At 43.3% G+C, this 27,759-nt stretch overlaps 1 protein-coding gene across 2 annotated transcripts in view; it reads right to left on the bottom strand.

Annotated features, from left to right (window-relative positions):
* TRANK1 (tetratricopeptide repeat and ankyrin repeat containing 1) overlaps window positions 1-27,759 on the bottom strand; it is a 119,076-nt gene that overhangs the window by 8,589 nt on the left and 82,728 nt on the right. For both annotated transcript variants that reach the window (XM_025377250.1, XM_025377251.1), the window contains 10 exons: window positions 25,017-25,271; window positions 22,874-23,050; window positions 19,337-22,213; window positions 16,258-16,457; window positions 15,830-15,967; window positions 11,322-11,468; window positions 10,362-10,518; window positions 6,914-7,002; window positions 2,909-3,012; window positions 2,669-2,801 (listed from right to left, as the gene is read on the bottom strand). In XM_025377250.1, coding sequence (XP_025233035.1) covers window positions 2,669-2,801; window positions 2,909-3,012; window positions 6,914-7,002; window positions 10,362-10,518; window positions 11,322-11,468; window positions 15,830-15,967; window positions 16,258-16,457; window positions 19,337-22,213; window positions 22,874-23,050; window positions 25,017-25,271 — 4,277 coding nt within the window. The remainder of the gene's footprint in view (window positions 1-2,668; window positions 2,802-2,908; window positions 3,013-6,913; window positions 7,003-10,361; window positions 10,519-11,321; window positions 11,469-15,829; window positions 15,968-16,257; window positions 16,458-19,336; window positions 22,214-22,873; window positions 23,051-25,016; window positions 25,272-27,759) is intronic.

Genomic DNA, 27,759 nt, shown 5'->3' with positions numbered 1-27,759 from the left:
ATAACACCTAGATCAGTACTGTCCAATAGAAGTTTTTGTGAAGATGAAAATGTATTGTTTCTTTGCTATCCAATCTAACCACTAGTCAGATCTGAATATTGAGTCTTTAAATGTGCGTAATGCAACCAAGGAACTGAACTTTTAATTTAATTTAATTTTAATTATTTTAAAGTTAAAAAGTCACACGTGGCTAATGGCTACTGTACTAGACTGGGCCTGTCTAGACAAAAAGAATTCTTGCAACCACAAGAAAAAGACTTTCCTTGAGACACAACAGAAAGCTAGGCAAAGGATATAAACTGGCAGTTTGCAGTGGGGTAAACTTGAAAGACTAACAAATACAAATGCTCAACTTTACTGACAATCAGAAGAATACAAATGAAAGCCACGGTGAAATACATCCACCAGGTTTGAAAAATGAGAAAATCACAATCTGCTGACTGTGGTCAAGAATGTGGGGAATGCAGAACCCTCGTGCACAAAGTGGAATGGCTATCCCAGAAAGCGAAGGGACTGCACTTAGTGAAGAGAAACATGTGCGTACCCTAGGCCAGCAAGCTTGCTTCTGGCAACACATCTTGAAAAAGTATCTCACAGAACCCTAAGAAGACATACTGTGCCAAAGTGCTGTGTGTGGGAGCCAGGAGCCAGTGGCAACCTGGACGTGCATCACTAGGGAAATGAATTCGTCAATGTAGTGGATGCACTCAGGAATACATGACTGTCAGAAGTATGGCCAGATCTAACACTACATAGCAAGTGATGGAAAAGGTAAAACACAGAGCAAGATGTCTTCTAGGTAAGCCTAAAGTATATATGTATAGAAGACACCAGTATTCATTCTTCAATAATGCATCCATTTGAGCACATACATAAAATATATTAGAATGACTACTAATGAGAAAAGAATGGCAATGGAGACTGGCTGTGAAGAAGAGGATGAATGAAATAAAATTCAATGACTGGACCCCATACCCACCAATGGTGGGCTTGCCATGAACAGAAGTGTCTACTAGACTCTTCTTCCTATCACAGTTCCCATCCAGTTCACCAGCTAATCCTGTCTGCTCCGTTTCCCTAACATTTCCCAGATGTGCCATCATCCCACCACCTCCACTACCACCATGGCAGTCCAGGCCCTATCATTTCAGCCTAAGCTGACGCTAGACTCTAACTGGCCTTTCTGCTTCAGCTCTTGCTGCCCTATAGACCTCTTCACAGAGCATCCAGATAATTAGCTTCATGTCACTCTTCCCAGCAAAGTCTTCCACTGGCTTCCCATCATGCTTGAACAAAGCCCAGTCCTTGCCACAGTCACCAAGGCCCTACTGATCTGGCCTTGCCACTTTCTCTTACTCATTTACCATTGCTTGTGGTTATCTCACCCAAACTGACTGGCAAGATTCAAATCAACCAACTTGGCAGCAGCCTTCTTCTGGATCCTCAGGCCACATCACCTCCCTTTTCCCAGTCCCCAGACACATTCTACCCATGGTAAGAAATGTTTATCCAGGTGCCAAGAGAGTGAAAGCTTTCCTTTCAGGGATTCCTGTGCCTTGCCTGCTTCTTGCCTCTAGAGAGTAGCGTTGTATCCCTGTTCCATTCCCATCTCCCACATCCTAAGAAGTCACATCCCATAATAAACATGGAACAGGGTAGGCAGCATCTGGAGGGCCTTGTCCTCTTCTTTGCACTGACTTGGGGCCAAACTTCAAACTTCCCAGTAGGTACCACTCCTACCTCTCTCAATGCCCAGGGTGCTCTGAGAATACCAAGAGTCACCATATTTCACATACAGACAAGGAAACCCCCTTTCCTACTGAAGGATAGTAACACCCCATAGGGGAAAACGCAACGGCTCACAGCTCCTTAAGCACAGTTTCTCCAACTATCTGTGGGAAGGGACTAAATCATTTTAAATTTCTAATCCATCACAGTTGATACATTAAAAAATGAATTGATGGGAAAATTATCACCACTTGGATGTCAAAGCAATGCCAAATGGCAATTAAAAAAATTCTAACTGCTTACTTTTATCTTTTTTGTTAATCTTGCTGCAGACAAATAATAGTTTGTGGCCTGCTGACCACTCTGTGAGTAGCTGTGTTCCAGACAAGCAGCTCTGTCCAACAGAGCTTTCTGCAATGGCAGAAGTTAACAATGCGCACTTGCAATGTGGCTAGTAAGATTGAGGATGTGAATTTTTAATATTATTGTATTTTAATTAATTTAAATTGTAAATTAAATAGCCACATGTGACTGCTGAATTAGACAGTGCAGATCTAGAGTGATTACTAGGAACACACTCAAGGAACCTCCATCTAAATGCCAGTCCACTCAGCCAAGGTGACTGAAGACTAGGAACACAGAGACAGAAAAGGAGTATATTCTAAAATCCTTCTGTCCTTTGGCTTGAGCATTTGGTTTCCCTGTGGTTAATATTAGGCCTTGAATATTAACACAGACATTAACACACAGACACACACACGCACATGTATACTGTCTTCAGAGCCTCCTAAAAGTTTGCAGAAGTAGTGAAAGTAGGATTCCCTTAGAGTTGCAGGGCCAGCGTCTCCCTCCTTGGAAGACTGTAGCCTCTTCCTGCTAGAGTAGAGGTCGAGCCTACCCCTCAATCTGCTCAAGTGCAGCAGCGGATTAGGAGCCATACCTTTCCCAGCCTCTCGCACAGCTGGGCGGAGAGCTGGAACTCCTTGGCATAGCTCAGACACTTAAGGGACAGCGTTGGCTCTTTGCACTCCAAATAGGTCTTAGCCAATTCCAAATATTCCAACTGCTTTTCCCTAGGGGAAGGAAAACAAAATAATATTTCCACGGAACGTTGACCCAACACCAATATTTAACTGCTGCTCTCATCGGAGCAAACCAGAAGTGATCCCAAGACTCTTACTTGGGGCTGACTTTCTTGGATTTCATGCTCAGGGCAGTGTCATGGGCTAGGGCCAACTTCTCCTTCTCAAATGCACCTCCTTTCTGGTAACACTTGGCTGCAACCTGGAATATGCAAAAAGTTTTATTACCAGCAAGGTTATGGAGGTAACAGACAGAACAAGAGTTAAAGTATGCATTATAAATTTGTACTGATAAAACACAAAGTCTTGCTCCAGCCCAATCTGAGACGGAGGAGCAGGAAGGTGCAGATATTCTAAAGAAAGTAGTCTTGGAGTATAAAACCCAACAGTATTCATACTGAACGGTATCTTTTAGAAGCACTCATCGAAAAGGTACAGAATACTTATTTTTTCAAGCTACCATAGTAACACCCTTATTTAATCTTCCAACAGTTACAGCAATAAGTATCAGCCTTCTCATTGTATACAGTTGCTACTTCAGGTCAGAGTCATGGAGCAACTGGCCCAAAGTTACCCAGTGGCTCTTCTGGGCTTTGACCCAGTTGGTGAGTACAACAGCTACTTTGCAGTGTTGGCAGAACAGCTGGAGTACACACACTGGAGGCAGAAATGGGGATAGAGATGGTATCACAACGTGTCCATATCCCTGGGGCATGCAGATCTGTTACCAAATCCTCTGACTATAAGATAGGCAAACAAATGTCACAGAGGAGTCAGGCTTCACCCTGATCATTGCCAGCAGAAAGCTGCTTTTCTAAAACAGGGGTGCTGATGCTATGTCTTAAAGCATACAATACATGGGCAGGAAGTTCACGTTCTGCCCAGCACATACACATTAGGTCTCAGTGTGGGCAACGGAGGGACTAAGTGGTACATGCTGATAAGGTGGACAGGATGACCACTCTCCCCTTCATGCTCTCTGTGTGGATCTCCTTTCATTCCTGTGACCTGTGCCATTTCCTTCCCATTGCAGGGCCTTTGCACACACTGTTCCTTCTAACTGAAATGCTCTTCTGTCCTTTCCCTGTCTTGTTAACTTCATCCATTCTACTGGTTTCAGTTCAAGGTTCTGTTCTTCAAAGAAGGCTTCTCAGGCCTCCATTTCCAGGAAGTTGGTTCTGGGAGCAGCTGGTCTCTCATCTGTGACACCTGCAACAGCTGGAACTGTGCATTGGTCTATGTGCCTGTTTTGCTCACCACCAGATTACTGGGATCTAAACATAATTCTTGGCCCATAGCTGCTGAAGACTAGGAACATAGAGAAAGAAAAGGGGTATTCTAAAAACCCTTTTTGTTGAATGAATGAATCTTCTGTGGTGGTTCTGAAACATTTATTGACATGCAGCCAAAAACTCAATAAACCACCTGAGTCTTGAAGTCCTTTAGCAGGATCAAAATAAAGTCAGGGGAAGAGAAGGCTTTTTATAACATTCTCATCTGTGCTGGCTCCCCTAAAAAGATTTTAGATTCAAATATTCAAAAGGCATTTTTAAAGCGATAAATAATTGGATATCCATGGGCAACACATATGGGTAACACCAACAGTGTTCTGAAGGGAATAAAGGGTAAGATGTTACATAGTTTTCCAATTTCAGACCCATACCTGCTGCCCATATTATCCCTCCCTTCCCTCCTTAACACCCACCCTCTACCCCACCAAAAAAAAAAAAAAAAAAAATTATTGGTTTCATAACAACACCCAAATGTTCAATATTTCTTTCCAATTCTAACAAGGATGGGCAGTGAATAAAATTGTGAGGCTTGGTCAACTTCTGCAGCTAAATACTACATACTTAGGAAAATACTTTCCAGACATACCCAAACCTACAATAGCGTAAATTGTTTTTTTCACCCCATATAATACATTGCCAGGGTGGCCACAGTCCTTTACTCCTCTCTATATCTGTCCATACCCCCTTACAGTGTAGCTTTCCAGCTTCTCCCATCAAGAGTGCTGCCTATTTACCCTCTCATCCAATCTAGGCTGAGACTTGCTTTGGCAACAGAATTCAGCAGAAGCGGCACTGGGCCAGTTCCAAGGCCAGGCCTCAAGGGGCCTTGTGTGTTTCTATTCACTTTCTTTGAACGCTGCTCAGCCATCATGTGAACAAACTCAGACTAGCCTGCTGGAGGAGGAAAGAAATATGATCCAGGAACCCCAGTCACCCCTGTCCCCCAAGCCAAGAGCCAGCCAACCCCCAGAAGCAGACCTGCCCCGCTGACTGCAGACACATGAGGTGCTCAGCTCAGACCAGAATCACTCAGCTGAACTCAGCACTGCCAATCCATAGAACTGTGAGCCACATAAATGACTTGTGTTAAGCCACTATGTTTCAGGATTGTTATGCAGCAAGAAGTAACTGATAAATCCCAGATGTAAGTTACATGCTACAGACTTAAAGCAATTTCCCTGAAACAATAGACAAAACTCTTCAAAGAACTGGAGCTGAAAAAACATTAAATTCCTTCTCCAGGCATGTCAGATCACAGATACCTCACACTGTGGCTTTCGTTAAGTCCTGAACTTATGATTTCATTGTCCTCATCAATTCCCAGTACCTTTACTCAGGCCCAACTCCATGAAATTCCAATTAGAAGCAGGACAAGCCCTCCATAGAAAACACTGTTTCAAAACATTTGTTCCAAAGTGGCAAGAGAAACTGCAGATACTTTTCCTGTAACATTTGAGGAGCTGAAGCCTCCTAACATGAACACTGAGGTGTAGAGAGAAAGGTGGTGATCTTTCCAAAACCCAGATCCAGTTGTTGTTTCAGAAAACATCATCTGGAGCTGCATGCATGGGGCACTCCAGGTGCCTGGGGTAGAGAAATCTTAGGGAAATGTGCATTCGGTCTGGCCATGCCTGTGGTGTCAGACACTGCTGGTTAGTTACCCACAGCAGTTACCCTCCTCTCTTTCTTGCCTTTTGGCGGAACTTATCTCCCACAAAAGGTTAAAATTGCCAGATGGGATTGCTCTCCCAGACTCTCTTGCAGCTAGAAAGGTGTATGTGACCTAGTACTAACCAATGAGATATAGGAGGAAGACCACCGAGGACTTCATGATTAAAAAAAAAAGAGAGAGATCAACAAGAAAAAAGTGCCTGCACTTCATTCCTGCTTGGAATGCTGCAGAGGGAATAGAGCACTTGGAACTGCCACAGCAGCCATTAGGCAACCAATGAAAGGGAACATCTCAGACAACCTGCAGATGACACAAGGAAGAGATGGAATGAGACTGGGCTCATGTTGACTTTGTTGAACTGCAGAACCAATCCTAAGACCTGACTTCTTGTCATTAGATCAAAGCAAAAAAAAAAAAAAAAAAAAAAAGCACTCTTTTTTTTTAGTAGAGCATTGAAAACTTGCAGGTGAAGTCATTACCACTATCTCAAGGGAGACACATCCCAGCCATGGTGCCCCACCCAAGACCCTGTAATGTGCAGGAATGCTGACTTTGGGAAAAGTAACGCGGCTGTTTAACCTAGTTTCAAAATTTCAAGAGGTCTGCTGCAGAGATAACACTTCCTGGAAGAAGACTGCTCAGGACCACTAAGATGGCTTGTAGCTGGAAGTTGGTCAGTGCAGTGTAATAATAAAGCTTAACCTATATTCACCAGACTCAGATGGGCAATGAAATCTGTTTGGTCAATTTGAAAAAAATCAAATGAGAGATCAATCTTTCACTGCTTTAAAATGCAGTATGATGACAGCAAAGCTTTTAGGCACAGAGTACAGGAGGGAAAGAAAATATATAGGATTCCTTGGTGGGGCAAAGGCCACAGCCCTCCATGATCCATCAGCACATGCTGGCACTTGGCCAAAATGAAGAGTTGTCATGCCTGCGCTGACCAGAAAAGGAGCAGGACAGGAAGCTCTCCTCATCTTGAGGTGACCTGATGTTTCAGAACACATGGCACACGCACCATTACCCTCATCCTTTCCTAGTGACAAACACTACGTTGGGAAACCTGCCCGTGAGGTCTGACGAGGGCACCAATGACAAGGATCCCTCATCCCCTGGCTCCTTGTCCAACCCCTTACCTTCCAGCACTGGTGCTTGGCGTAGTAATCTCCCTGTGCAATCCACTCCGCAGGAGTTGAGGTCTTAACAAACATGCTATCATCAAAGTCTGAAATGAGAAAGAAAAGTGTGTTTGCTTCTCTGGACTTTCTTACACTTAAAACTGTTGTTAGGGGCTGAATTGTGTCTCCCCTGCCAGTCACCAAATTCACTTGTTAAAGTCCTAACTCCCAGTACCTCAGAATGTGGCTGCATTTGGAGAGAGATAGGGCCTTTAAAGAGGTGACTAGGTTGAAATGAAGCCATTAGGATGGCCCCTCATCCAATCTCACTGGTGTCCTTAGAGGAAATTAGAATCCGAGGCAACCCCAGGGGCAAGAGTGTGAGGACACAGAGTGGCTGGTTGCAAACCAAGGAGAGAGGCCTCAGAAGAAACCAACCCTCTCAACACCTTGATCTTGAACTTGTAGCCTTCAGAACTGTGAGAAAATACATCTCTATTGTTTAGGCCATCTAGTCTGTAGTATTCTGTTATGGCAGTCAGAGCAGACTAACCTGTTGTCTTTCTAGTATTCATGTAAGATATATTTTAACTTACCAAACCACATTTCTGAGGGTATTGAAAGGAGGAGGTAGAGGGGAGAAAGGATGTGGTTTGGTTTTTAAATTTTGGTCTACTTTCCTTTTCTATGGCTATAAATCAGAAGACAGAAATTAAAAATTCCTCCTTGAAAACCCAAAGTCAAGTGGCTTTTAGCAAGCTCCCAGGCCAGGGCTTCAGCAAGAAAAAAAGGTGACAAAATTTTACACTATTTCCAAATGTGCAAACTTTGCCCTCATCACAATAAGCAATCTGACACATTCCTATTAGTGGACAGGGACCACTGTAACCACCTGCTGTCCATCCCTTCTGTTATCCTCACTAGCCTGCTGGTGACTATTTCAGCACCGCACCGCACCCCACCCCCACCCTGCCACCTGCTATCCCCCAGAGTATCACTGACAATGGGTGACAATCCCTGCAGGTTCTGAGCCACAGCTTCATGAAGCACACAAAATACAGTGAATTCCAGGGCAATATGGTAGACAAATCAGAGCTACAGGAATCAGAGACACCTAGGCCAATGGATGTCAACCGAGGGAGTGAGGCAGACAGCCCAGATTTGTTTGGAAGGTGCAAAAACACATGTTAAGCATCACAGCCTGATCCCTCCCTGCTCGCCCTCCGCTGGAGCTGTTAGCAGTACAGTGATGACTTCTCAGCATCTTATTCTGACTCCCTATGTGTTGCTATGAGTGCCCCTGTGACATTCAATTCCCACGGCAAAACCCCACCCCATATTATCTCAGAATGAGGCCAGTGACCTCTGCAGATGCCATGTAAAAGAAACACAAATCGCATAATCACTATACTCAATCCAAACACAATGGGAACAGATGCTTTAGAGAATTTATTATGTACAACTTAAAATTTGTAATTAAGACTGCACTTTTTCTTGCATTCTTAATGCTACCAAAAACATAAAATAAATTGCAGTGTTTTCATTTTGAATTTTTTAAATGTAAAAAGTCAACATCTTATGATTTTTTTTTTTTTTTTCAAATGGAGTCTTGCTCTATCGCCCAGGCTGGAGTGCAGTGGCACATTCTTGGGTTACTGCAACCTCTGCCTCCCAGGTTCAAGCAATTCTCCTGCCTCATTCTCCTGAGTAGCTGGGACTACAGGTACGCACTACCACACTGGGCTAATTTTTGTATTTTTAGTAGAGATGGGGTTTCACCACATTGATCAAGCTGGTCTCGAACTCCTGACCTCAGGTGATCCGCCCACCTCGGCCCCTCAAAGTGCTGGGATTACAGCCGTGAGCCACCGCGCCCGGCCATATGATCTCTTATAGTGGATGCCAGAACATACTTGGGGAATAAAGGGGAATGAGCTGCAGGAAAGATCGAGAAGGCCCACACTAGGCCAATCCACTCATTTTCCTTTGGGAGAGAAAATGGGCCTGAACAAGGTCCTGTCATTACACAGGTGAAGAGTTTTTGTGAGAACCTATGTTTTGTTTTTTTAACTCCTAGCCTTTGGCTTTTCCATCACAATAGTCAAGTCTTAGGATAAGAAATCTAATCCTAATCCCCAACCGAGCCATCAGTAATAACCAGAAATAGCCTCCAAATTGACTGAGGAACGCTCAGGACAAACCTCTCTCCAGCAGCCAAACCCTGCTCCTTGCCCTACCCTTCTAGAAATGAACCATGGCTTTGAGGAGATGACTTGACAACTAATCCTCAAGAAAGACAACAAATTTCTCCTTCATGAAGGGCTGATTATTTCTCTTCTCAGTTATCCTATCAGGAGAACTTCACTTCGTTAGGTAGTCTTTGCAAATTATGGAAAAAAAAAATACACAATTAAAAAAAAACCCTGCAAATAACACAGAGATAAGAAGGTGAAAAGTAAAAGGTGTCCATGTCTACTCGACAACCCCATACCCACCAATCCTAGCACCAGAGGTAATCACTATAAACGGTTTTGCATCAGAAATAATAGGTGTATACATGAATTTATATGCATGCTATCTCTCCAAATTCTTGCTATTTCCATAATCAGGAACGGAATACAGATAAGTTTTCTGATTAATTCCTTACTGTCTGAACTATCGGTTCTTACTATCGGAAATAAGAGTTCTTACTGTCTGAACTCTTAGTTTCCTTGTTTTGTGAAACTCAGAAACCAAACAGATTCAGACAACCTGTTAACTCAGTAGCTGAACTCTCACAAACCCAGTTCTTGTTAAACAAACTCAGGAACTGAATTGGATTTGATGGTTAAAGACACTTCAATAGGTATTTGTATATATACACATACGTACGTATGCATGCATAAACATTCTATTCTGATATATACTGATAAGCATAAATGGTTTTTATATTTGCATAATATAAAGTTACTTATAAATTATATCATTCTACCCATACTGTTTAAAATTTTTCTTTCACCAAATACATCTTGAACATCTTTCCTTATCAGTAAATGACAATCCACCTCCTTTTTCATTTTAATGGTTGCATAGTAGTCCCCTGAAAGAAATGCATTTAGCCTTTCCCTCATTGGAGGACATTAAGATTGTTTTTAGTTTTTTGTAATTACAAACAGGGCTGTGATGAGCATACTTATGCAGGTATCTTTGAGATTTTGAACACAAATATCTCAGATATATCCCTGGAAGTAGAACTGTTGGGTCAAAGGCATGTACCTACATGACTCCCTGAAGGAGTTAACCTTCCCAATCCCACTACAGCTATACTTTCCCACACAGCTTGGCAAATGAGTCACAACTTTCATTTCTCAGAAGATTGTGGAAAAGAAAGAAAGCACTTTCAAAAAACTACACCTTTTATTCCTGACCAGAAGAATGGTTGAAACATGATTCCTCCAACAGTGAGAGTATTTTAACAGGATCTTACCTTTATTTTCATCTGTCTTTACAACTTGGACAAAATCTCTTCTAATGAAATATTTGAATGCGGGAGCCCGTTTCTCTCGATTTTCATCAAAGATCCAGAGGTTGACCCGAGCCCGTGTGATGGCGGTGTACAGCTGCTTCAGCTCTCCGTTGAGGAGCTAAAGATAACATTGAGGACAAAGATGATGAGCCACTTGCCTATAGCTACAATGTGACACACTTCAATGGGCTTACTCTGATTTTGGAAAAACAAAGAAAACTAAATTTTAGAGAAGCATAGCACAGCTGAGAACAGGATACCAGGAACTCACTGTGGCCACAACACAGGTAAGTGAGGTTACAGTGAGGCTACGAGAAACTCCACCCCTTTCCCACCTAAGCAGGAAGTGAGCATGCCATCTGTATAGGATGACTTTTGAATCAGCCATAATTTTTTTTTGTTTTTTTTCCTGTTTTTACTATAAGTATTTTGAGTTAATTCTGAAATAATTATAGATTCACTGAAAGTTACAGTGGAAGATTCACTGGAAGGGTACAGACAGACCCCATGTCCTCAGTTTATCCCAAAGGTTACATCTTACACGATTGCTGTGATTTATTTTTAAAAATTAGACCATCATACACTTCTATTATAACTATCACTAGTACTGAATTACTCCACCTACCTTATGACTGCATCAAAATTTCTGAACAAAGCTGAGTTCCAGAGGTGAACTAGAAAGTACAACCCTCCTCCTTCCATTTTCAGACAGTGCCCACCCATCAAGCCCAGCTCTCTACTAAGAAAAAGGGAATTTACCAAAACTGAGATCCCTGCCCCTCCCTTTCTTATACTCCATTCCCTGTTGCTCAGGAAAACCAGCCAAGTACAAGCTCCATTTTTCTTTCTCATCTTCTCTTCCAGGCCTTTTTTTACTACTTCCATGTCAAGTACGCGTGTTGACAAATGGCAGAAATTCACCTTGTACATTTCTGGATTCACCATGAGAGATCGACCCTGAGAAGAGCTTGGTTTGTCCAGGGGTACTTCAATCAATGGCCGGTTTTCCTCTCTGGAGTCAGTTGATGTAGGTGTGAATGAGGAAATGATCTTCCATTCCTTATAAGCCTGAACAACAACAAAAAAGTGAAGACCAACAGAATATGCTTTTGAACTATGCATACAGCCTCCCTGAGCTTCAGCGAAAATTAAGCCTCATCGGGGGACCAGGCCTTCAACCCCAACTTTGAAGAAGATCCATCCTGTGATCTTAGAATGGATAGGAGGGAGATTAGCTTGCACAAGCAGAGATCAGGGAAGCTGTGAAAATTCCCCACACACTAGACCAAGACAGCTAAGAAGCCAGGCACACATGACCACTTCCAGGAAAGAATGCTAAGGGCTCAGGGAGTTATTCTCATTGAAAGAATTTCTACAATCAGTACGAACAGGGGAATGAATCCTCACCCCTTCTCACAACATGGTTAAGAGATGCACGTAAGTTCAGCAGTTAAGACACGTGTGGCAGAATTTTCTAACTAAATTATTTAACTGAGGATAAAGAAAATCCAGTTCTATGATGTGCAAGGTAGACTCTGAGATCAGACAGAAGAAGTTTGTATCTCAGTTCTTCCATTTATTAATTATGCAACTTTGAACACATTGTTTATTATCCTGCTCTATAAAATGAGGATAATACTACCCAACTTTGTTGAGAAAATAAAAACAGATAATCAGTGTCAAATGACTAGTACAATGTTTAATAGTTGATATTTTACCCATTTTTTCCTTTACCCAAACCCCAAAACCAAAGTGACTATGAAGACCAGGGGTTGATAAACTTTTTTTTGAAAGTGTCAAATAATAAATATTCTTATCATAGCAAGTCACATGATCTCTCTTGCAACTCCTCAACTCCGTCATTTTGGTGCTAACCCAGCCACAGTCAACAAGTAAATGAATGAATGTGTCATGTTCCAATAAAACTTTATTTGGGAACACTGAATTAAATTTCATATAATTTTTATATGCCATAAAATATTATTCTCCTTTGGATTTTTTTTCTGGCCATTTAAAAATGTGAAAACCATTCTTGGCCCACAGGCCATAAAAAAACTCCCGTAGTCTGGATTTGGCCAGCAGGCTGTAGTTTACAGACACCAGTAAAACTGAAGTGCCCAGATTACATGCAGAATTTAGAACTCAAAATTCTTAAGAAACTTCATATTTCATACTTTCCTGTGTCTTGTGAGAGTAGCTCTCCTAGCCTTTACTTTTCTTTTTATAAAATGGTGCTACTTGCCATCTATGTAACTTTTAAAGCATGCTGAAAAGGTGAAGTGGATAGAGTTTATTACCTGCCTTAAGTTACTCCATCACTTAAACTATGTAAACAAGGTTAAATGCCTTAAACACTGTCTATTAAATAGGAATGGTTATGCTACCAATCAATTATAGTACTAATCGCCATGTTCTGAAATCATGAAATCACTTAAGTAGTTGGAAGGTTTAAAACGATCTTCAGGACATATTTGTGACTGGCCTCTTTGTGAAGCTATGCAGACAACAAAATTGTTTGCCAAGGAAAGTAGGCAGAAGACCCAAGTACTTGACGTTTGAGAGGATCCTCCTGGCAGGTAGTATGAGACAGAGACTGGCTAACATTGAAAGGGCTAGGGAAACACAGTGTATTTTAAAACAGTTGTAAGAGAAGCCAAAGCTGCTCAGATGGCACACGAATGGCCTGTTTCATGAATCAAACATATTTTATTTCCCAGGTGGGCCCTTTTAGGAGTGCGCTTATGTACTTGTAGCAAGGATACAGGCCTACAGCATTTGTGGGAATAGAAGTAGGAAAATTTAAAGTCTTCCAGTTTCTTCTCTTGGTACCATCAATTGTGAAGGAAAAGGCTTAGATTTTACTAGCAAGTCTACCTTTGAGGGGTCTATTCTCTAGGTCAATTAGACAAACCATAAAGGTTGTAGTTTTCAAAGTCCCTCCTGTCCCACTGCCACAAGTATGAAACAAAGGAGGTCCCACTGGGGCAAGGTATAAATGGCAGTCACCCTTCCAAGTCCCCACCAAAGGATAGCTTGAGGGTGACTGGAAGAATGACTTCCTCTCCCCCAAAAGAAGACAACATCCTACAACAAGTTTTGGGGTGTCCGTTCTGTGGTCCCTTTCACATCTCAGGAGATGGCTTTGGTGACCATGTGGTTCAACAGGTAACAATAAACCCTCTAGAGAGAAGAATCACAAACCAGGCCAACAAGCACCATACCCCTCAACCCACTCACATATAAGCCCAGATAACAGCTGCTTCAAAGAGAGAGCTTGCCTGAAATATAAATGAGATGGAAGAAGAGGTCAAGGAGAGAGAAGAGCTCTCCACTGTTCTCCAAGTTCAAATAGCAATCACTGTTCAGCAGCCTTCAGTTACCTCGAAAGAAACCCCATGTAAGCAGCCAGACCAGAAGAGGCTGGGGATATATGGGAACTGTCTTTCCTCTCTGTTTATGAAAGCATTTCCTCTCATCTGCTGACCGATTCCCTTTGGCCTGGAGGTTGTAAATGATAAATTGAGAGTGTGCTTTGGGCCAGGGAATGCATGGTCACATTGACACCAGGAAGAACCCCAACCAAAGTATTTCCTGAAGTCTTACTGTGTACACAGGATAAAGTGGATGTTAACAAAAGATTCCGTTTGGGATTTTTTTAATTTCAGGCAACTCCCTGAGCCATTGGTGGAGGCACAGGGTCAAGATACCTGAGCCTTCGCCACTTCCAGGATCAAGGTAAGACACAAAACTGGATTTTTCTTTCACAAATAAAGCCAATCACAATTTACAGATCCTGAAGTCCAGAGCTCCTTGAGTTTCTTACTCGCACAAGCATACAACTGGTACTTAATAAAGAACAGAAACAACAAAGTCTTACCCTTCCTCTTTTAGGAGAGCCTCAGTCCAACCATGACCGATGGATGTATCATTAGGAAAAAAAGTTAGTCCTCAGAGGTAAAAATGGTTCCAGGGTTAATGAGTGTGCATCTGATTTTATTAGCAAAATTTAATAGGAAAGGAATGTACATAAGGAATCGCAGTGATATGCTAATTGTGGAAGGTTCTGGAATTCAATTCGCATGCAAGTCTTTAAAAGGAAGGAAAATGGAAAGACATTTAGAACTCAAAAATATCTGAGTTCATCTCTAGGCTCTGCCATCTACATTATGACTATGAGAAATTTACTAATCTCAGTGACCTTCTGCTTTATCTACAGATAAAGGTGGCTCATGTTTATAATCTCAGCACTTTGGGAGGCCAAGGCGGGAAGATCACGTAAGGCCAGGAGTTTGAGACCAGCCTGGGCAACACAGCAAGACCATATCTCTATAAAAATAAAAATAAATTTTGAAAAATGGAATGAGAGTAATAAGAATACATATAACCTCAGAGGGTTGGTGAGTGAGGCAATGACTCTATAAACTGCACAGCGCCTATAGCAATATTATAATAGTTGTGCTATTAAGGCAAAATAACATTTAAAAAATGATAAGAAAAAAAGGAAGGACTCTCTCTAAAGGGTCAGTTCTGGGGCAAATTTTTAAAGTGTTAAAGCCAACAGTGTTCTTGACTTGGGTATAACATAGCCCCTTTAAGCATGCATCATGTGCAATGGAAGTCTGCAACAAGGACTGGCACACAGCCAGCTAAGTCCCCAAAGAAGACCCCACAGTACAGTCAGCAGCCAGCCTGAGTCTCCACCAAAAGATGGTGGAAAAGAGAAAACGGTGGCTAGAAAACCCAGGACAATGGCCATGAGTTGGTGGCTCTACCCATAATGAACTAAGCTTGGGGAGAAAAACCCACAAGGACTCAGGAGCCAAGTGAAAGCAGTGGACCAATACAGAGGTCACTGGGGGTCAATGTGGGGACTCTTTGGCTGCCATCATCTGCATGGGCTGCAAGCAGTGGTAGTAAAGCCATGCTAGAGGGGTCTCCCATGCAAGGAAGTTGTTCTTGTCCCCCATATTACCTGATCCAGAGGGCAGGAACCAAGCCTCATTTGTCTTCCTGGAATTGTCTCTATCTATGAACTGACCTTACCCAGTTCTGTCATCACAGGGTGGACATTGCTAACCTTGGCTTCATCTGTAAGGCTCTCCTTAGAGCTTGCTCCAACTTGGGCATCCCTGGGAGCCAAGGATAACAGTGGCTAATGAGAACTGTACACTGGCACTTGGGTACTAGAGAGCCAAAGAAAGGCAGGGCACAGGGGGAACCAGCCCATGACACACTGTGAAACAACCCACAGCTAATGTCAAACCCACATCTAAACACACAAAACCTCATACTGAATGAATGATGCTCCAAAACACAAACAGGAGCCTGTGATAAACTCTCTTACCCTCAGCTCCAAATTCTCTTCCCCAGAGTGAAGTTCAGCTCATACATAAATATTCATTGTGTGAAAAGAATTAGGTGTGACATACCTCAGAATCAGTAAAAAAGTTGTAAAGGAGGACATCATCAAATTCTAAGCCTTTTGCTTCATAAATTGTTAGCACAAGTGCTAACCCCAGCTCTTCCGGAATTTTCTCCTTTGCTGTTTCATTGGCCACAAGGATTACCTGAAGAAAAACAAAAGAACATCAAATTCTACAGAGAAAACCTCAGTAAGCCTCAGTCTGTTTCTATGGGAGGAAGGTAGTGTTTTTAAAGAGAAATGGCCAGCATAAACATGGTCAGGCAGGCCAGGGGAAAGATTGAAACACTTGTTCACTCAGCCATCTCTGGAACTCACCCACTGTGGGACAGGGACTATTTTTAATGCTACCTTGCAGAATAATTTAGCTTCTCAAACCTTTTTTCAATTGCAAACTATCTTTTATTTCAAAACATAAAATCCCAAGCAGCTCACCTGGTGGGCTCCAAATTCAATGGGCTGAGTTTTCCTTTTATTCCCTCGTAGCAAAATTGCCAAGTCGCTTACACTACAAGACTCCAGAACAGTTGGCTTGGGACCATCAAAGAGGCCAGAATCCCTTGGAAGGCGATCAAAAGATTCTGGGAAATAGAACTGAAGTAAATCTACCACTCCAGATGCCAGATTGAGGATTCCTGGAACGAAATAGAAAACCCAAGTTGGATAATGAACAACATGGCTGAGTTTTTTGGTTATTTGGGGTGGGGGACATGTTTTTCCTGACAAGCAGATTTGACCCCTAGAGTATGTATAATTGCAAGCCTGTTTTCAGTTCCCATTTGATTACCATTGCAGCCCTGAGCTCTCTGGGTGCAGTGGATGAGAAGGCAGATATATGTTGCTGTGCTCAGAGAGTTTTGTGGGATCTCCTCCCCAATCTATATTCATATTAGAGAAAATTACCTCACAAAGAAGAGTCAAGGCAAAAATGTAATATAAACAATGAGACCTCGGGAGGCTGAGGCAAGAGAATCGCTTGAACCTAGGAAGCAGAGGTTGCAGTGAGCCGGGATCACACCACCGCACACTCCAGCATGGGTGACAGAGCGAGACTCTGTCTCAACTAAAAAACAAAAACAAGAACAAAAACAGAAAAGGAAAAAACAAACAAACAAACAATGAGAGCTGTTAGAATGCTCTTATAAGGGGCTGGTATTGACTTTGGTAAGAAAACCACCATTACTTTGTCCTCTCCCATTGGTGCTTACAGAGTCAGAAGCAACATTACCATGGTAAAAACAGTGCTGCATGTGAGCTAAGGAAGGCCTCCACCACTCTTTTCCCCCAGGTTTATACTCAGTTGAGAGAGGGTTACACTAAGAAAAAATGTCAGAGCAGGAGAGAGGATTTTCCAAAGAGATTTTTTCCTGGGTCCCATTTCTTCTCTAACATCTGAAGTGACATTAATAGTGACATTGACTGAATGCCTATCATACAGCAGGTACCTTAAAAGAAAGTCATCCCATTTAATCCTCACAACAACAAATCCTCACAACAATGCAGTGAGACAGATGAGACAACTGCACTTTTACAAACAGGAACTCTGAGGTCTCAGAAGTTAATAAATATCTCCAAGTGATAGGACTTCAACATAGACCTTCCTGGGTCTCTCCACTACTCTTAGAGGTCATGTGCCCTTTGCTAACACCAGATAGAATACAATGGTCTAGGCAGAACATCATGAAATGGGCATATGTATCCCCATTGCGGTTACCAAATAGTGAAAGGAAAATGTGACTATCCAATACTACTGTTATTAAAAGTATACAATATAAAGCAATAAGTCTAAGGTTTTGGAAACTGCTGAATCTAAACAAATAAGCTTCTACTGTGGTTCTCTTCCCATTAGGAGTTAGCAGGGGCCGAAGATATATCTACATTAACAGGAGAATCAGAAAAGGGAATGAAAGTTACAGTGGAATCCATTTAAATGGCCTTCTAAGGAACTAGACAAGCAATTTTTTATGTAACCATACTCAAAGAATAAAAGATGGTTCAACCATAGAAAGAAATAAAGTGCTGATACATACTATATATGCATAAACCTTGAAGACATTAAACTGAGTGAAAGAAACTAGACACAAAAGGCCATGCATTATATGATTCCGCCCGTATGAAAGGTCCACAATAGGTGGATCCGTAGAAACAGAAAGATGAGTTGTTGCCGTGGAGTGGGAGGAAGGACACAATGAGTAGTAACTGCTATGGTTATGGGTTTTGAGGGGGTTTTTAATTTCTGAAAATGTTCTAGAATTAGGTGATGGTGATAGTTGCACAATCTTGTGAATACATTAAAAAACACTAAATTGCACATTTCAAATGGGTGCCTTTTATGCTATGTGAACCTCAATGAATGCACTAGAACTCCACATTATCAACATGCAAAATTCTCAACAACAGGCCAGGCATGGTGGCTCACGCCTGCAATCCCAGAACTTTGAGAGGCCAAGGTGGGTGGATCACCTGAGGTCAGGAGTTCAAGACGAGCCTGACCAACATAGCAAAAACTCATCTCTACTAAAAATACAAAATTAGCTGGGCTTGGTGGCAGGCGCCTGTAAACCCAGCTACTCAGGAGGCTAAGGCAGGAAAATCACTTGAACCCAGAAGGTGGAGGTTGCAGTGAGCCGAGGTCACGCTACTGCACTCCAGCCTGAGCAACAGAGCAACACTCTATCTCAAAAAAAAAAAAAAAAAAAAAAGAAAGAAAAGAAATAAAGAAATCTCAACAATATAACATTAGGCAAAAATACCCAGTTGCAGAAAGGTATGTCCACCATGATCCCATTAAGGTTTTTAAACATGTAAAGCAATACTCCATATTGTTCACAGATATTTGTAGGCCAAAGGAGGTAAATTTGTTAGTATCTATAAACCACAAACGAAATATTCTAGCATTGGTACCCTGTTATTTAAACTTGTGTGCCTTAGTTTCTCCTTTATAAAATGGGACTGACGCTTACCTCGCAGTGGTGTTATGAAGATTAAGCACAGGTACTATAGATAAACTGTTTAGCGTTGTGTCTGGCACAGAAAGGGGGCAAAACTAAGACACAAATTAAAAGCACCCAAGTGTGTGTTAACTCCCACTGCCTACCACCCTCCCTTTTTTTTTTTTTTCCTTCCCTTTGGGAGAAAACCTGGTTCAGGGATTAATGACTTGTAACTGGTATATTACTTTATAAAGAATGAGCAGGTACTTCCCAAGGGCTTTAATGAAAGTTCTCAAACAGCTTAAATGTTCGCCCTGAAATGTATTCATGTTATGGCAAACTCCTTGAGATACAATTTCTTAAAGGTCAGTTGCCACCCAACCACAGCTTAAATTATCAACTTAAGGAGCAGTGGCCAAAATCATACGATCTCTTGTCCATGCGCGTATTTACTAACAAATTCCAAAATACTACCCTTACTTCAACTGTAAAAACTTAACAAGAGCTAGTCTTCAGCTTCAAAGGCAGCCCAAAGTCTGTGCCTAAGCACCCCAGTAGGCAAGCCCAAGGCCTGGACTTACCTGAGTGGGACCTGTAATTCTGGTACAGCTGGTGGATCTTCTTGGGCTTCCGAACAGCACACTGCTTGTCTACGGTGTTTCTGCTGGCGTAGTGGAACAGAGAGCGCAGATCGCTGAAGCGGAAGGCCACGCCCTTCATGATGCTCTGGGCCGTGTCCCCCGTGAGGAACATAGAGTTGGGGTCATTGATGCATTTCATCAGCAGCGCCAGCTCGGCCTGGGTAAAGTCTTGAATCTCATCACCATAGAGCTCGTGGATGGACCATGGGAGCACCCTGAGCTTCGACAGTCTCCGGGATATGTTATACAGAACATCCTCTTCATCAAAATAACCTTTCTGGGACCTGATTTGCTGATACAGACAGAAGAGGCTGTAGATCTCACTCCGGTCTTCCTTGAAATTTGGGCACCGTTTCCTCCCTAATTTCTTATATGCTTCTTCAGTGAGTCTCCCACATGGACAGCTGAGGGCCTCAAAAGAACCCTTCAGAAAAGATTTTATTTCTTTCCAAATCAGTGCGGGGTTGTAGGCAGTCCTCCCTTTGGTCATTTTGGGCCATATTTCATTTTTGAACACCTCAAATGTCACGTACACCCGGGGGTCACTGTCACCTGTACGCATTTCTACAGCTTTATCCTCCTCACTGTAGTCCCCATCCACCTCAGCCTCCTCCTCATCCTCTTGCCAACTGGGGATGGTTGACTCCTCCTGTGTGGACCATCCTATGATGGTTCTTTTCAAGCTTCCATCTTCGTTTCTCAGAAAAAAAGGTTTGGGCAGAGAAGCATCAAGCAGGAGAAGCAGCTGCTTGGAAGTGACAAACAGAGGAAAGTTCTCGTCCCTCAGGTCCTGGAGTTTGTGAATGTTGGGGTCCAGTGGTTTGTAATGACTGGTGGCCTTGGTGGACTTGGAAAGTTCAATGAAATTCCTTTGTACCTCCTGGCATAGGACGTGGTTCTTGGTCACAAAGATCTGATGTAAATGCTCCAGCTGGTGGGGATGTTCTGGTGCACATACTTCTGCAGCTTGGCCATCCCTTGCTGGCTCCACACTGGCTCCTCCTGCGCAGGCTTCGTACTCCTGCTCATCTATACTTTCTGTTTCCACTTCAATAGAACCTTCCTCTTCCTCCTCCTCTTCCTCCTCCTCTTCCTCCCCACCTGGACCCTCTTTTCCGGGTTCCACTTCCAACCTTCTCTTCAGCCAGACCTGTTTGGCCAGCAACGGGCTTCCTGCCTGCTCAGCTTTTTCCCAGTAAACGTGGAATTTCTTCCACAATCTGTACAAGCAGCAGGTTGTCTTCCCAGTGCCACTTCGCCCAATAAGGATGATGGGCTCCAGTGGCCTGGGGTTGAGGTCGATCACCGCGTACTCAAGCTCACCCACCCGGAAGGGGTACTCCACTGTGGCTGTCGTGTCATTGAGGATGTTAAAGGCCATGTTGGTGCTGAAGCTGTGGAACTTCATGATGTTATATTCTGTCTCCACTGCACTGGCTGGGGGAAAGTACTCAGGATTGACATGCTCCCTGCCCTTCTCGGCCTCCGTGTCCTCCACATAGCAGCGGGGTATACGCTTTTGAATTTTCATGTTAGCTGACACTTGGCCTTTATTGATACCCTTCAGCTTCTTCCGCAGGACACAGGACAAGCCCCGGTTGTAGGCATTGCAGATGGCCTTGATGGAATCAGCCAGTTTGCAGTGATCTAAGACGATGTCCCAAATCCGGATGATTTCCGTGTAGATTCGCCCTGATTTCTCCATTGCACACGTGTTCTGCTCCGTGGCAATGATCTTCTCAGGGTTCTCACTGCATCGAGGGGAAAAGTCAATGGCGAGCTCCCACAGCATCCGGGCTCCTTTGTCCAGCTTAGCTTCGAAGAGCTGGATGCTTCCTTTCAGGTGCTTCAGTCGCTTCTGCAGGCCCTGGGTCCACTCGCCATTTCCCAGCTGCTGAATGGCAAGGATGATTTTCTTCTTGATGACCTTGGTCATTACCTTACTAGACAGCTTCTTCAGCATTTCTGAAGTGCACTCGATCTCCCACGTCATGTTATCAAAGTCCTGGAGGCAGGCCTCAATCTCCTGCGTGCTCCAGTCATCCTGATCGTCATTGCCCTCCTTCCCTCTGTTATCAGCAGGCACAAGCTGCAAGGCCCCAAGGCCCACCTGAGCATGTCCTTCCCCCGCCTCACTACAGTCAGGGACCCCTGCACCCAGGGTCAGCTGGAGCTCATCTTTCTTTCCTTCCTTGCCAGCTCCTGCCTCCAGAGGCTCAGAGCTCTGAAGACAGTCCTCTGGGAAAGATGGATCCACTTCAATCTGCTGAATCAAAACTGTGATGTCCTGCATAAGGCAGTCTCTCAGAGAGCATGGCCTAAGAGCTCCAGGCTTCTCCCTGGTCACCTGGGTATCTGGGAGAGTCTCCCAGCTGTCAGGGACTGCACTTCCTTCAGGCAGGGTTCTGGCAGTAGCACCACATGGCACTGACTTGAATGAACCCTGGGACTTGAGCTGAGATGTGTGGCCAGGGGCAGTGGACCTTGGGAGCTTCCCCAGGTGGGCAGCAGAGTCCTGCCGGCTCCTCCGCCTGTTCTCCATCAGAGCTTTGTTCCAGGCCAAGAGCAAAGAATCGTTCTTCTTAATCCGGTGCCGTGCATCTTTGCCCTCTTTGTTCTTCAGGTTGAAGTTGATGTCAAACTTCACCAGCAGGTCTAACAGCTTCTTCATGCGCTTTAGCATGCCCTTCTGGAAGAGGATGTGCATTAGCGTGTTCCCATTGCTGTCCTGGACATTGGGGTTGAGGTAGTCGAATTCGGTGGGGTTGGACCAAAACAGATCCAACAGATGGTTGAGGAAGCTAAAACCAATGTCAGCTGAAAGGCACAAAATAAAAACCCTGTGAGCACTGAGCCACTCTTCTCAGGGGACAGCAGACCCTGGGGTTTGAGAGTGATGCCAGTCAGGGGCATCTCAGAATGCTGAACTCCCCCAAAAATCTGAACTCCATTAAAGAACTCAGTGGTTCTCAACCAACGGTGATTTGCTCCCCAAGGGACAATGGCAATGTATAGATAGAGACATTTTTTATTATCACAACTGGGGGAGTGTCACTGGCAGCTAGTAGGTGGAGGCCAGGGATGCTGCTAAACATCCTACAATGCACACGAGAGTGCCATACAACAAAGACTTATCCAGCCCAAATGTCCTGAGATAACCATATAAGATTCTAGCAAGATCCTTCATATGAAGACTCCTGAAAATGATATAAATAAATGGAAAGTACTTTTCAACTACCAACAGTCAACTATGGAACTTAAGAATCCTCCATTAACCCACCCTGACCATTCACCATGGTGGTCAGTACTTCCCAGCATGCTACAAGTGAGGGGCCAGGTGACATGGGCAGGCCTGGTCAAGAAATGGGCCTTTTTCAGATCACTGGTTTACACAAAAGGAAAGACCAGAAAACAGCATCAGTTCTAATATCCAGCTTCCTCCTCAAGGAAAAGGTTGCTTAAAAAACAAGGGCTTACCTTTGATCTCTAGAAAGATGTGGAGTGCCGCATGCAAAGGAGTATCACCTTCCGTGAGAGAAATAGCACGGGGGTCTGCGCCCTTGGTCAAGAGAAGGAAAGCCAACTCGAAGTCCTCGTATTTCAGACACATGACAAGTGGCCTCTCCTGGCTCTCCTGAAGACCATCAGGCAAGGCTGGGAGAGGGCAGAAGGGAAGGGCAATGTGAGCAGGCACAGCCTGGCTCGCCTGACGAGAGATGGACCGCTTCAGTTATTCAGTTGCAAGGGAAGAGAGCTCATGTTTACCTAACTTCCAAGATCCTCCTACCAGCACCCATTTTGGGAGGCAAAGGCTTCTGCCAGTAGTCACAAGGTGAAAGCCCAGCTCCTTCAAGCATGCTGTCCAGGTGCCTTGCCCCCGCCTCCTCTCCAGCTCCCCACCACAGGAGCATAGTTCCCATCATTCCCACTGTCCTGGCATGAGGACAGGGCATGAGAACTGAAACCCTGCCTAACATCAGTGTGAGGGCACTTTCTACATCACTTGCTTCTCTCTCTCTCTCTCTCTCTCTCTCTATATATATATATATATATATATATATATATATATATATAAAATACTTTAAGTTCTGGGATACATATGCAGAACATGCAGGTTTGTTACATAGGTATACATGTGCCATGGTGGTTTGCTGCACCCATCAACCTGTCACCTATATTAGGTATTTCTCCTAATGCTACCCCTCCCCTAGCCCCCCACCCCCAACAAGCCCTTGTGTGTGATGTGCCCCTCCCTGTGTCCATGTGTTTTCATTGTTCAACTCCCACTTTTGAGTGAGAACATGCCACAACCCTTGCTTCTACTGAGCTCCTATTCTCAACTGCCATCTTCCCTCACATCTCTCCACCCCAAATCACCTTCTTTTTAGCTCAGTCCACACAACTCCTCTGCATCGAAGTTCCCCAGCCTCCAGCCTCCACCAGAAGGCAGACCCACCCACGGTAGATCGGCAGTCTCCTCCACACACTTCCAGCAGCTGCACACTCACCTCTGTGGGCTTGGTTCCTAGCACCTGATCCTGAGGTGTGCTCTATAAGTGCTTGCTGAATCAAGGAATAAAACAGGAATTCATGACAGCTGTGGATTCCAGGCAAAGAAAGTAACACTCCACTTAAGGAAGGAGTTTAAAAAAATAAATTGTAGAAGCCGCCTCATCTACCTACTGAAAGCTGTGGACGGAGCCAACACCTAAAGGCTCTGCAAGGTGTGTGGCACTTTGAGGGCTAAGGATCAATGTGCTATTGATAACACACAATGTCTTGTGTGTCACTGTTATATCTTACATATTATGTGTTGTTGATAACACATAATGTCTGTTCTCATGAAAGACATTTCCTCATACAGCACGAAGCAAGCAGAGAACTACATAGCCAAAGCACTCTTCTAAAAGCCTGCACACATTAACTCATTTAATATCCAAAACAACCCTAAGAAAGGAGGCCTATTTATTCCCATTTTACCAATCAGGAGATGAAGGCATAAATGGCATGCCCAAGGCCACACAGTTAGTAGTGGCATTAGTGGAGGTGTGAGGGACAGAGGTAGGAGGAGGTTGGTGTTTCTAAATCAGCTTGGAAATAAAAGCCAATTCAGCAAGATGTCTGCAAACTCCAGACACACACCCAGCCATGCGTGATAGTTCTCATTAAAGCAGCAGATGCTTCCACCCACCAATTACTTGACTGTTTCTTTAAAAACAAGCATCTTGAATCCCAATCCGTTGATCAGAAAAGAATGTCACAGGAGTAGACAAGGATCCACACAGTATATCCACTGCGAGTCAAAGTCTAGCCAGAGGTCAGGAGGAAATGACTGCTGTAGGCTAAACCAGAGCCAAGGACCCTTCACACACCTGATGTTTCCCATACAAAAGAGAAAGGTAGTAACCGGAATTCACAAAAAATGCAGAGTTCCTCAAGGGCAACTCACTTACAGGGCAGTAACCTTCATCACTGTTTCAAAACAAGAATATACAGGGTAGACAATAAGGGTGAACTTCATGGTGCCTCCAAAACCAAGGGAAAGGCAGGCAGTGGCCTGGACTCCATCATGTGGAGAATGTGGACAAGTCTCCAACGCTTAGCATCCAGTCACTCTCACCTCCACTGTCTATCAGGCGGCCCAGAAGCTGTTTCTTCCGCTGGTCCCAGGTGCTGAGGTGGGGGATGATGGTACAGATGTCGAGGTCTGAGAAGTTGCAGTCTTTAATGAGGCAATCTCCAAGCGGTGGCTCTCCACTTACTTTGCGGGTCAGCAGCAGAAGCACCTCAGGCCATTTCTGTTTTTCCAATAAGAATTTGAAGACGATGGTGGCACAGTCTTGATTAATATCACAGACCAGGTCAGGAGGAATTTCTTTCAAAAATAAGAGTAAGACACATTCCAAAAACGTTCATATGATTTCTCTTCTTTCCCCAATCACAACCCAACATCCATATATAATTAACATGGATTATATAAACAAGTAATTAATTATTTGGGTCATGTTGCTTAGCCACTCGTGAACATCAGTGTAATGACCTTCAGACTTCATGGGAAGATTAGAAATACCCTATGAAGGGTAGAGACCCTGACCCAAGAGACAGAAGAATGATGACTGTGTCTTTACACAGAATACTTGAATTCAAAGTATTCTGCTGAGATCAGAAGGGCAAAAGCCTGACTTAAATTTTGCATGATATTAAGAGTGTCTTTTCCTAATAAATACTGAAATACAGAGTGATACTACAGAACAATTAAAAAGTCAAGAGCCATAAGGTAACCATGAGAAGATAGTTTATCTCTTAATTCTTGATTTTTTATCATGATAAACAAATGTTTCCATCTGATCTTTGATGTCTAAAGACAGGATAAAAGTTATTCCAATTCATACTGCTGGTGAATCTTAAGAGTAGAAAACTTGTTGTTGTTGTTGTTGTTGTTGTTGTTGTTGTTGTTGTTTGAGATGGAGTCTCACTCTGTCACTCAGGCTGGAGTACAGTGGTGCGATCTCGACTCACTGCAAGCTCTGTCTCCTGGGTTCAAGCCATTCTCCTGCCTCAGCCTCCCAAGTAGCTGGGACTACAGGCGCCCGCCACAATGCCCAGCCACTTTTTTGTATTTTTAGTAGAGACGGGGTTTCACCGTGTTAGCCAGGATGGTCTCGATCTCCTGACCTTGTGATCCACCTGCCTTGGCCTCCCAAAGTGCTGAGATTACAGGTGTGAGCCAATGAGCCCGGCCAAGAGTAGAAAATATTTTACTCAGATCTTCAGCAAGTAGATGGCCAGATTTAGCAAATAAAAACATAGGATGCCAATTACATTTGAATTTTAGATGAACAACAAATAAATTTTTGTATAAGTATATATATATGCAATATTTGGGGACACATTTATACTAAAAAATTATTCATTGCTTATCTGAAATTTAAATTTAACAGGGGATTCTGTATTTTGTCTAGCAACCCTACCACTAAGAAAGCAGGGAGATATAGCAGAAGGGGAGAAAAATCAAGGATTACCTAAATAAGAGCAACTTGATTTGCATTTGCTAGTTTTTGCTTCCCATCTTTTTCCAAGTTTTCTTAAAATGAATATTCATTTTAATATTTAAAATGTTCATTTTAAAATAAGAAGAAATTAAATATAGGCTAGTCTATCATCTTATTTTAACAGGAATCAAAATAAAAGTGTAAAAGGCAAACTATTTAAATAGGCATTTGCAATTTTTGTCCCCCAGAATCTATTCGCTCATCATCTGGTAACAGCCCTCTCCCACCTTCTGGCACTCTTCGTTGACGTATGGATGGGATAGGGTAGCATGTGATTTGGACCTAAGCCAATCAAGAATCTCCATCCTTCTGATCACATTTAGCTACAGAGGTATACATCACGATCCGAAGTGAAGCCTAGGACATTTGTTCGAACCACTGAGAGAGAGAGACAGATGGGTCCACAAGTCCAGAAATGTGGGACAAGTCAGATATTAGAGACCTCAATCACATTTCCACAGAGAGTCTGAGATGGAAGCCAACTAGTGGAGAGCTGAGTTGAAAGATGGGAGACAATGGGTCGTAGTGACATTGGTGAGCTCCCTGAAGCCAGCTGTACTTGAAGCCAGCCTGGCATTTTTATTATGAGAGTCAAAAAAGTAACTTTTTTTGCCAATTTTTAGCCCATTGGAGTCTGTCATTTTCAATAGGAAGAGCTATAAATAGCCTACCCTATGGCCAGTTAAGGATACAAAGAGGAAAAAAAGGAAAAATGAAGACAGAAAAATGTCAAAAAGGTTGGGTGGATTAGAGACCCACTCAACTCTGGAAGACAGCTGAGGGAGAGACCTTCAAGAAAGGTACAGAGAGTAAGGAATAAGAGGAAAGGGGAAAGTAACCAAGCCAAAGTGAGAGAAAGAAGAACCCACACCAACACTTACAATACCCTACAGAGAAACAAAGGAGGCATAGGAACATAGTCCATAAGACACAAAGAACATTGGAGAAGCAGCATTCCCATCACATGGGCTCTTAAGAGATTTTTACCAAATACCATTAAATAAGGTTTTATTTTCACAACCCTAAATATAAATGAGGACAGTCTTCATGGGCCATGGATCAAATGACATTAAGTCCAAAAACCAAAGGCTCCCTAGATGTGGTTTGTACAGAATGTCTACATCTAATTGATGCCATACAATGTGGCCCCATCCTAGAGTGTGTTTAACAGGTATGCTGGTTATCTTTGACTCACTGATACCTAGGAAAGAAAGGCTGACAACCTAACCTCATCTCATCCCATCCTAACAGCTAATGAGTACTAGCATTATATGTGCAGGACATTAGGCTAAGTGTTCTATATCCATTATC

This window comes from Theropithecus gelada, chromosome 2, assembly GCF_003255815.1.
Source record: "Theropithecus gelada isolate Dixy chromosome 2, Tgel_1.0, whole genome shotgun sequence".
Lineage (NCBI taxonomy): Eukaryota > Metazoa > Chordata > Mammalia > Primates > Cercopithecidae > Theropithecus > Theropithecus gelada.
Note: the sequence above shows the minus strand (reverse complement) of the source record. Positions and strands in the feature narration are given on the sequence as shown.